At 37.0% G+C, this 11909-nt stretch overlaps 1 protein-coding gene and 1 non-coding gene across 2 annotated transcripts in view; one reads left to right on the forward strand and one right to left on the reverse strand.

The window, feature by feature from the left end:
* The window catches only part of LOC113240087, a 90823-nt gene that overhangs the window by 18626 nt on the left and 60288 nt on the right, over positions 1–11909 (forward strand). Inside the window, exon 5 of the mRNA XM_026477297.1 lies at positions 10075–10227. Coding sequence (XP_026333082.1) covers positions 10075–10227 — 153 coding nt within the window. The remainder of the gene's footprint in view (positions 1–10074; positions 10228–11909) is intronic.
* On the reverse strand, positions 985–1091 carry LOC113240175. Its single transcript, XR_003311239.1, has one exon. It is a non-coding gene; the product is annotated as a U6 spliceosomal RNA (small nuclear RNA).

The raw sequence follows: 11909 nt of genomic DNA on the forward strand, positions 1-11909 counted from the left end.
CTTAAGTTTACCTTATTATAATAAATTATGATCGATCTTAGTAAAGAACTTAATAATATTCTTTCGTTCTTTGAATTTAAGCCATTCGCAAACTTGTAGTTTCATGACATGGTCATATCATGAAACTTTTCTCGATTTTCTGTCTATGTTCCTCGATATTTAGGTAAAAAAACTCTACATATTCCGATCACTCCTATCACTCTCAAAGTCACGTACTGGGCGGAATTTATCAAAGAGATGATACGCGACATCCCTTTAAAGAGAGCGTCACGATCGTTTACCAATTTAGTAAGTTCATTTCGGGAGCCAACTAACTTTATCTCTGACTTTGTGTAGTATTTGTTGGGTGTGATATGAGTGTTACTGTTGAGTATCGTCTTGTATGTGTAATTAAAGCTAGCTGGCTATACATGAAATGGTAAGGGAAAGCTGTAACCTATCACAAACAACCCTACGATTCTACCTTTTTTTTATACACAGGAAAATGCGTTACATATACCCCGCCGCGGGCGATGACATGGCGGGGTTATGTGGAACACTCCCGTTGGTCTGTTGAGACTCGCCACTCAGCCCGGTGGTTGTCCCCTCCTCCTCACGTTATGGGAGGTACCCGGGTGAGTTTGGGTACCGCCCCGGTCAGGCAACATTGTGCCCTGTGCCAGCTGAAGGGGGAAGGAGAAGATCGTACGTCTTCGCCGACCCCCCAACCTTCTGCGCCGGATTTGATCCACATGGACGTCCTCCTCTCTAGCTCTTTATGCGGTCTCCTTTTGCGAGATCACATCCTCGTAAAAGGAGACCACAGCATCCCATGCTCTCTCACCAGCATGGCTTGTGTCACGCTGGTCAGCGAGAGATCATTCCCGAGGACGCTCGTCAGTTCGCTGCGAGTACGAGACAATGCTGGACACTCTTGCAGCGTATGCTGCGCTGTGTCAAAGTCTCGCCTTGCGACTTTGTTGCATCCATGCGGATTCTTCGGCAAAAAATGTGGAACGCTTCACGATTTTGCGTGTCTTCCTTGCGCAGGGGCCATGCTAATCTTCTCTGTATCGTTCCAATTTTAGTATATGTACTGCCGAAGCAAGTGCACCCTACGATCCTACCTAACAGCCTAGCCCTAACTATATACTACTATATATACATATATAGATAGGTAGAGGAAGCCTGTTACCTTGCGACCTAAGGTAATAGACGGAAGGTGGGAAGGATAAGGGGTGCAAGGAATGGATTTTCTCACTGCCAGTCTCACAGACTCACAAGACTGATCAGATAAGCTGACGACTAAAGGTGTCTTGGCCGCACTGAGAGGATGCTGTAGTCAGGAGAGTTCCGTCGTCGTCAATGAGACAGCGTTGATGTCTGGATTCAAAGAGATTTTTATTAAAACTAGACTATTTATACAAATTCTATTTACATGTATGTATGTATATATTTACAATATAATTTTTAAATGTTAAACAAAGGAATCGTCTACTCAGCAGGCTGGTCTTGCACATTGCTATTCGGTCAGTGCACTGCTGAGTAGCCTATTATCGTCACGTGGTAATTTATGTCTGGTCAGGTTGTCTGTTCATGTCATGAGAACGTGAACATCGCATATTGCTAACCACTCGGCCACCATAGTCGTCAAATAAACAAATAATCTCAGTACTAAAAAAACCGACCTCAAAAGTACGTGGAATACGTCTATTTGCTAAGTTTTTTGAAATATCCCCTAGTTCGCCACTATACAGGACTTGACACTGGAGATAATAAAAATTGGTTCTCACTACCCAAAGTATATTGAGAAAAAAACGCCTTGAATTGGAGAAATAGCAAAATCAACCATTAAAATAATTGCTGCAAAATAAAGTTTAAGCGCTATTTATAAAAATGAATCTTCATGCGTGAACAGCCACCCTTCGAGGTGGATAATTTTCTTCAAAATGAAATGGGACTACTATGGAAGTACCCGCTTTTCAACAAAAAAGAATCATGAAAATCGGTTCACAAATACCGGAGTTATCGCGTAACATACATACAAAAAAAAAGAACATACAGTCTAATTGAGAACCTCCTCCTTTTTTGAAATCGGTTAAAAATATGTCTTACCTCTCACGTGCAATAGATATCGAGAAAAACGATTATTCTGATTTGAAGCACTCTTGTTCAAATAACCATAAACACAAAAATTTGACGACATTTTTTAAACAGCGAGTGAATATTTAGATTTTATAACGAATGGCGTGTGCGACGACTAGCGATGGTAGAGTCGAGTTATTTCACTCGATTAACTCGTGTTACTCCCGCAACGAGTCAACTAGAGCTACTTTTTTCTGAACTCGAGCTAACTAGGTTCGGTGCCCGCCCCGTGCCTTACTACATTGATACAACGCACAGGCTGCTCCTTCTCGATCGGTGTCGGTTCGGCGGCCTCCGAGCACGCTCGAATCGCGGTCGGCCGGCCCATCGTGCCCAACTCGATGAATTATCGGTTCGAGTTCTATTCGCGACTCGCCGCGCCCGTTGCTGTCAGACACCGAGTCGAGTCAACTCGAGTTGAAAAAATACAACTCGTCGCATCGCTAGCGACGACCCGCGCTTTGCAATGCGAGTACACTGCGAGTTTACGCGAAGTGTGCGTCCATACACAGGCTTTCACACATATAAACTTATTTATTTTTAATTTGGTCTTACTATACTGTGATAGCTTGTGGCTTTCGGAGAACACAAATACCGGCAGTGTTTCGTTCCTTTTCTTAATTTTTGAAGTCAATGACATAAGAATGGAATGTGTGAATGGAATGAAATCGAAATAGGGTTGGTGAGGGTAGAATTAAATTGTAAAGTCTGACGAAGGAGCAAGATTGTAATACTTAGTTCAGGACACTTATTTGAAGTGCATGCAAGTGAATTAATGACTCCGCATCACATGTGATGTGCTTCGATTGAATCTTGTTTTGACAGTTCGTGGAAGGACGTCGACCTTTTACAATGTTAGGCAAATAACGTCTAAGGTTGAAAGCGCACTTTCTTGCTGAACTATCTTAGTAATCATCTTATTGTATATATTACATTTTTTACACACTTATTTATGTATATGTGTACCTATGTGTATATATTACACTATTTACATATTGATGCTATTTATTATTATTCATTATATTACTTATGCAAGTAATGGTATTTTTAATTTTTTTATTTATTTATGTACTTTATTATATTTCTTCCGCGCTCGCTCTTGCACGCTATTTCCCGCTTATAACCTTAGCTCTCACTGCCCTGGGTTGGCTGGAAGAGATATCTTTTAGAGATAAGTCCACCTTTGCCTACTTTCTGTTATCCGCTCACGCGATGCCCTCCTCCTACCGCAAAATGGCGGCTATTTGGATTCGCAAATTAGAAAAGCAATCGGTTTAAATACAAGTTTTTATAAATAAAAATTATTATTCTGCATTGCTAAATAAATACCCTCCGTACTACCAACAAAAACATCTCAAATAAAATGCAGTAATACACCGCAAATTCTGCACTTAAAAAGCACTAATGAAATTTTTGGTGTACTTGGATAAATACCTATGATAATATTCCGTTTGAGTGGTTCTAATGTTTACCATGAAATTACTCCTTGAACTTAAACATTTATATTCAGGGTAAACTTAAAAAACGCTACTTACGGTATGTTTTCGATCAATAAACACCGCAATCACCAGCCCAAACAATAACACACACGATTGTCGTGACGTATTTTTGAAGTTGTTTATTTTTTTTAAATGACAGACTCAGGCATTAAAAACTTTATGGTTTGCTAGAGTAGTTACCGAAATAGCAATTAATATTACTTCTTTTACCTGTTATAACTTCGATATCCGATAAATCGGTATAAAATCATCACCGGCACCTCTAGGTGTGCTATGCGTCTACGGCTGCATGTATCGCGTGAGCGGTTAATCTAATATTTCTGTTGTATTTATTTAGTGCAATAAAGAATATATTAAGAACATAAAGTTTTAGACACTAAGATAGATGCAAAGCATATAATTTTATGTGATTTCTTTTTACTTCAAAATCTTTCCTTTCGCTTTTCTCTTACTAAAAACGAAACACAACCCAAGCCCTCCCATTGTGAGAGAAGGCCTGTGCCCAGCAGTGGTACTATATATCAATAGGCCAACTATTATTTATTATATCATACGATTTTGGTAAAAGATATAACGTATATAGTTCATTTTTGTATCTTTCAGCAACGGCATGATGCCGGTGGTTTCAAAGCCTAACTGGTTAATTACAGACAAACTTTAGTAAACGGTTTCGGTTTTCGTCTTCATAATTACGAAGGATAACTACCTAACATCAATTTTCTTAAGAGAATCAGTTAGTCTGATTGCTGCTTTGGTTGTGTTGATGGAATCGCTACTAAAATACTAGATTAAGTCAAAATTTTCACGAAATTATAGGCACATATTACATAAACAATATCTTATCACTGTAAATGCAAACAAAACAAAATCACGTTCTTTCTCATCAAAGATATTTTCCGAAATGCCGGCCGCCCATCCGTATTCTGTTATAAAGCATTTTTTATTTCTTTTTTCGATAAAACATAATTCTTAATCAAACAAAGTATTTTTTTCTTCGTCCTAAGAACTCGATAAAACATAACTTTTCAACTTGTGACTCAGAGTGACAGGTGCAGTGGCAGTGTCCTTCAGATCTTTGTGCACTGCAATTGCAATGGGCAGGCGTATCGCTGGACACCAGACGCACGAATGGTTCGTTCCGTTACTTACATCATAAAAAAAATAGATCAATTCTACTGCTGCAATGTTATTCTATTTAAACACCACAATTTTCCACACCACTTTTCCGGCAAATCGTTTTAGTCTACCTGCTGGCTGAATTTTTCGAAGGTTTTTGTCTCCAACCCTCTATTCGTAGATCTAAGTCCAAATCTTCACGTAATAGGTATGAAATTGTAAGACCTAATTATGTAATGACTACATACAATACTTTTTCTACGACTAAATTAAAGTAATGAAACACAACCAATATTTAAAGATTATTTTTTGCTGACAATCCACGATAACAAACTCTAACGAAAGCCAAACAAACACTGCAAACCAAAAAGAAAAGAGAGAGACGAAAAGCATTACATGTGGCCATGATTGGCCAAGTGCCGTTTATATTCTAACCAATCAGGAGGCAAGTGTTGGAGTAGCGTCATGTTTGATATTATTAAAATTGTACGTAAAAAATCATTTATTGCCAAATGGTTACGTCTTTATACCTGTTACGTAACATTTTGAGATATTATTTAATGAAATCATTTTAATTATTCCACAAATATATTGACGTTATTCTGTTCAGGAACACAGTGACGATTCTAAGGAGACTATTTTAATTAGCAGCAATACGACATTCTTTTTTGGAAATGTACATTATAATTCTATGAACTATAATCAAATTTTTCAGTTTAGTAGTGTGTAGCTTATTAACACCGTGCTGAGAAACCAATTAGTACCGTGCTGAGAAACTAATCACATGTGCAGTATTACAGCGGTGCCAATAAAAAATAACCATTTTAAAACCTTTACTTATTCAATTGGATGGCCAACGATAAACGTAACAAATCGACTTTAAACAAGACAACCTTCGTTGTCATCGGCACTAAGCTATGACTTCCAGTATCCTACAGTTAATTTCACGATTTATTCTCCCTATTAAGGGGGATTCGCGGAGAATTGCTCGCTTACCATTTATTTGCCGAATTTATGAAAATTTCGTCGCCACCGCCGCCGTCTGTTCGTAATTGAATGTTTATATTATGCGTATTTTGATTGGGAATAAAGGTTTTTTACGTTCGCGTTTTATACAGGCTGGTCAGTTTAAAGGTAAATTTTTTGGGTCTACGACATTCTATTTATTTAAAATCTAGCATTAAATCGATTCAAATTTGGTATGCTAGTACAATAACATGTATTTATTATCGAGTCATAAGCCGTTTTTGTGATTATTCCTAAATAGAAATATGGTTTTAGACCTTATGATGGATCATTTTTAATTATCGATAGACAATGCAAAATGTTTAAAAAAATACTAATGACAAAAAGAGTTCTACTAGAAATTTGCTAATGCTGTTCATAACTACCTAAAAGGACAGCATAGACAAAAAATCCCAAGTATGAACTAAATATGAACAAACCAAAAAAATCAGATTTTTAGAGCAAATTTAATTGTAACAAAAACACACTTTACCACCATAAATTGACCAGCCTATATAAAGTTACGAGGGATATAATTGCCACAGAACAATAAACACAGTAGAAGTGGTTAGTTAGCGTAGTTCGCGTGCCAACTGCAGACGTAGTTCCGCCTACTTGATCTCAGTCCGCCATTTTCGCTTTTTCGTTATGGTTGTCAAAGTCAAAGTCAAAGATTATTTATTCCATAGGTAAAATAAATTTACACTTGAAAACGTCACATTTAAGCTACTGCTCGTTCACTACGCTGACCTCCCTGAGAAGAACGAGCAAGAAACTCTAGGGATTGCTCTTTTCAAATAAACTTAAATGCTATGGAATACACTTTGAATCAAATTTGTGTGGATTCTGAAGCCATGTCGTCTTTCCATACTCGCACATCTTTATCTAACACGTAGCCTTCAATTTTGTAATATGATTTTTCGATCAAAATATTTTTAATGTAGTTTTTAAACTTAGGAAATGATAAACTTAATATATGCTCCGGAATCTTATCGTAAAAACGTATACAGTTCCCTATAAAAGAGTTGTTTACCTTGGTTAAACGAAATCGTGGTACCATGAGTTTGGACTTAGCTCTAAGGTTAATATTATGGATATCTTCTTTCTTATTGAAATTATGTATATTTTTACGGGCATATAAAATATTTGAGTAAATGTACTGTGATGCCACAGTCATGATACCAGTCTCCTTAAACTTTTCTCTGAGAGATACCCGAGAGCCTAGACGGTACACAGAACGAATCGCTCGTTTTTGCAATACAAATAAAATAAAATAAAAAATAAAAAATATGGTTTGAATATCTGCCGCTTTACCCCACATGAGAATCCCGTAGGACATTATACTATGGAAGTAACTAAAGTAAACTAGTCTAGCAGTACTTACATCGGTAAGCTCACGTATTCTGTGGACTGCGTATGCAGCGGAGCTTAATCTGCTGGCCAGAGACGATATATCTGGAAACCACTGAAGTTTACTATCTAAGGGCACTCCCAAGAAGACTGCTTTATTAACAAGGTCTAACTTTTCTCCGTTTATTTCTATGCTTGGACAAGTCCATTTTACGTTAGGTAATCCAAATTTAACACATTTTGTCTTCTTGGCATTAAGCAATAAATTGTTAGCATTAAACCAATAAACTACCTTAGAGAGGGTATCATTAATACGGTCATAGTTAATGTCATGTCTGTCTGTTTTAAAAATCAAGGATGTGTCATCAGCAAACAACACTATTTCGCAATGGTCCTTAACAAAGAATGGCAGATCATTAATATAAATCAGAAATAAGAAAGGTCCAAGTATTGAGCCCTGCGGAACACCCATTTTTACTAGAGAACCCAAAGAAGTCACTCCATTTATGTCTACTTTCTGAATTCTACCGTTGAGATATGACGAGACAAGTTTCGACGCCTTGCCATTTACACCGTAATGTTCCAGCTTCCTAATAGAGTATTATGATAAACGCAATCAAATGCCTTTGAGAGGTCACAGAAAACACCAATAGCGTTCTGGGACCTTTCCCAAGCATCAAAGATGTGTTTTAGTAACGCTACCCCCGCATCGCTTGTCGATCTACCACTAGTAAACCCGTATTGTTCACTATGAAAAATATGATTCCTACCGAAATAGGACAGTAATTGAGTTAGCATAACCTTTTCGAATATTTTACTTAAAGCTGGTAAAATTGAAATGGGCCTATAGTTGCTAGAGTAGTTGTATCAATACTTTCGCTCAAAGTCTTTAAAATCGCAGAAAAATGCCTTATTGTGCTATTTTGGAGTGGAAAACTGATAGACGCACCAAAAATATTACCTAATATTACTAGTAGTAGTATTTGTTAACATCGGTAAGTCTTATTTTAATAAATTTTCAATGTTCTGTTTATCGAATTACTTTTTTGTACTATAACAAACGAAAGTAAACATTATCTGCATGCGATATGGTCGAGAACTAAGTAAACATCTCGAATTTTCCACGCTAGTAACGAACAAAAGCTTAGCGAAAAAATGCTTCATGGGTCTTTTTTAAATTTTAAACTTAAAATCGAAATAAAGTTCATTATGCAACGTGTGCGTTAAAGAAGACATCTGTTGTCTCTCGATAAATCTGTTGTGTCTCGATACTACTTTTTATTCGTTCAGATCTTAGTCGTTCGTCGTAGTGTAGCTACTGGCCGCAAGATGACAGCACTCTGAATAAAATTTCAATATAAAGTAGACTTTTTGCAAGTTACGAAACTTACCAAAAAGGCATTGAACTTTCAACGATATGGCGACTGAGTAAAGTTGAAATTATATTAACAGTCCAGAATTTGTTCCATCTTTTTCAATTAGAGACCACGACCAATCATTACCAATACTTCATAGTGTTTATCAATTTGTTTGCGTTTTAGCTACAGCGGTTCTGATAGTAATCTAGACGTAAGACATTTCTATTGGTTTTTTTTTCTCCCGTGATTACGACCAATATCATGGACTTCATACCAGGACGGTATGTTTTTTTCCCCTTTCATACTACTACCTTTGTTCATCTCGTTGTTACCCTCTTCCCTTCATACACATATACTTATTCTTTGATCTTTCTCTCCTTTTCTTTTTCACATTGAACACCTGTGAAGCAATCTAACTCATATCTATGCATTGCATTACATGAGGTGCATAAGGTTGCTAATGCAGTCTAACTTTCTTTCAGCTTGACGTTCGTAATATAATATCAGATATATTCACCAAGTTTCTATTTCTGTAGTCAAGAAATGAGTTTCGAAAAACAAATTGCAATTGTAAAATGCCGTGTACCAGTGTGTGTCAAACCTTAGTTTTAAAAGAATTTATTAGTACTGTGAGAATTTTTAAGCGCGAATTTGAATTATGAAGCGGTCTGCATATTTTTTTCTCTTTTATAATATCAAGCGATCGGACGAATAAGTTGAGCACCTGGTGGTAAGCGACACCATCCACCCACAACAGTAGCAGTGCCACTGAGAGCTTTAAATCGCAAAGATTTATTTATTTATTTATTTATTTATAAGAAGAACACAAACAGTTACATATTAAACAAGAAAATATAACAAACATTGATAAGAATAAATAACTAAATATGAACCAACAACATGTTCCACAAATGATTAACAAATTATTCTATCGCGTGACACATGCGCGCAGGCCGATGGAATAATATTTAAAAATGAAAATAAAAATTTTTTCGTTCAAGATCATATCGGCACTGCCACTGCGCCACCCTGAGACATGAGTTGATAAGTCCCATATGCCTGTAAATTCACCAGCACCCTTTCCCTTCCAAGCCGGAACGCAGTAATGCACACATACTGCTCGACGGCAGAAATAAGTAAGTTGGCAGTACTTCCCTGGACGAACTCTTTCACAAGGAGCTTATATTCCTACTAAAGTGAAATACTATATTTTAGAATTGAGTTAAGTTTAGAGAAACTTCAACATTGATTTTGAACTTAAAGTTGTCCATCCAACCTTCCATTGGATGTCGTAAAAACAAAGGGCAATAGTAGAAGATTTGTAGCAGTATCTCCATGCACCCTATTTTCTAGATTTTTACATAATAAAAATAGTTGGCAACACCAATTGCCTAGTCTCAAAATAGCAATTTCCTTATACAATGATTACCATAGCAACGAAATTCACTCTGGAGGACTTCCCAGAACACCCAAACCAGAACCACTTTTGAAAAGTCCGTTTCCCAAATCAGCCTTACAGCACACACAGCATAAATCGCTAGACCACCGAAGTCGTCCATACTTATTTGGTTATTAGTTGTTATGGCAATTATGAAAATATAATTTCCTCTTACTTCTTGCAGGTATACAGAGCAGTAGACTGCTATTACATCGTGGAATCCCGTACGGTGTACCCGAATTTCTGGAGAGTGATCAACCTCATACACATTCTGCTCATCTTGGCGCATTGGTTCGGATGCTTCTACTTTCTTCTATCTGAAGCTGAAGGATTTCAGGTTTGTATTCTATTGAACATATTTTAAACGTTTATTAAACGTAAATGATTGCCGAAGCATCCCGAAGGCTACCGACACGGTATTACCGCAGCGTTGTTTGCGTAGCTACGACCATTATTATTGAAATTTCAACTATAATGTCATAACATTAAGGTACATTCATAGCCAAAGTATCATTTATTCCACAGGTACCTAAAACAAATTTACACTTTAAACATAATTTTTTAAGCTACTGCTCGTTTCCAGAAAAGAACGAGTGAGAAACTCTAGGGATTGCTCTTTTCAAATAAACTTAAATGCTATGGAATACACTTCGAATCAAATTTGTGTGGAATCTAAACCCTGTCGCCTTTGCATACATCTTTATCTAAAACGTAGTCTTCAATTTTGTAATATGGCTTTTCAATTAAAATACTTTTAATGTTAGTTTGAAACTTAGGAAATGATGATCTTAATATATGCTCCGGAATGTTATTTTAAAAACGTATACAATTCCCCATAAAAGAATCGTTTACCTTAGTTGACTTTGACTTGATTGTCTAACTTGACTTGACTGCCTCGTTGGCCGAACGGTTACGATGCTGGACCACAACGCAGAGGTTTGATTCCCGGGCCGGGAGAAATATTTGTCTGGCTCACATTTATTTCTCTCGTGAATTTGGGTGTAAGTTGTTGAGTGTGTGAGCGTCAGTTAAACTAAATCGTAGTACCATGAGTTTGGACTTACTTCTAAGGTTAATATTATGGACATCTATTATTATTCGTCATCTAAAACCGACTCACGACCGATTTCACGAGCAAAGAAATGTTGCTTTCATAACATATGTAAATTGGCACTATACACAAACCAAATTCCACTTAATGAGTACAATTTGGTTTTTTGTCTCACGGTTACTAGCATATTTCTAAAATAATCATTTTTGTCTCACTTCTTTCTTCAATGAGGACATGTATAGAGACATTTGCATTAGACACCCATCCCTTTTATATCATTTTCTTGATTTGGATAGCTGAGATGTGGATTCCATGCCCCATCTAATATAACTCGGACCTTTTCATAGCGAGGATGAATAAGCAGTTTCGAAGGACGCACGCTCTATCTTCGACCACTAAGTCCCTTACCATTAAGTGAGATTAGGGTTAAATTACCTATTACTCTTAAAAAAACTTATAAGTAGCCATGTATAGGACACTCGACTAGAACATAATTTCATTGAATTATTCAACCCATGATACTGAATAACTATCTGTAAAGAACCTACATCCGATTAGCGAATCGATTTTGTCGCTTCCCGTACAAAACTCCATCAGTTGTAAGTATACGTGTCTGGATGGTGATGATATTTAATTCACCAGACACAATATGAATGTAACAAGTCACCAGACACACTGTAACAAGTCGTGGGCCTGGTGGTAAGCGTCACGCCTGTTTATAGTAGTTCCAGTGTCTGTCAGAACTTTAAGTCACTTTATGTTTAGACATAAGTTGACAACTCCCATGTGCCTGTAATTTCACCAGCACGCTTACCCTTGAAAACCGGAACCGCAGTAATGCTCAAATTATTACTTGACGGCAGAAATAGGCAAGGTTGCAGTACTTCCCTGGACGAACACTTTCACAGGGAGCTCTACTGCTCCTAATATCAGACAACCAACCAATTCGTATCCTTGATATAATAAAG

Source organism: Hyposmocoma kahamanoa, unplaced genomic scaffold (assembly GCF_003589595.1).
Source record: "Hyposmocoma kahamanoa isolate Upper Pololo Valley unplaced genomic scaffold, ASM358959v1 120, whole genome shotgun sequence".
NCBI lineage: Eukaryota > Metazoa > Arthropoda > Insecta > Lepidoptera > Cosmopterigidae > Hyposmocoma > Hyposmocoma kahamanoa.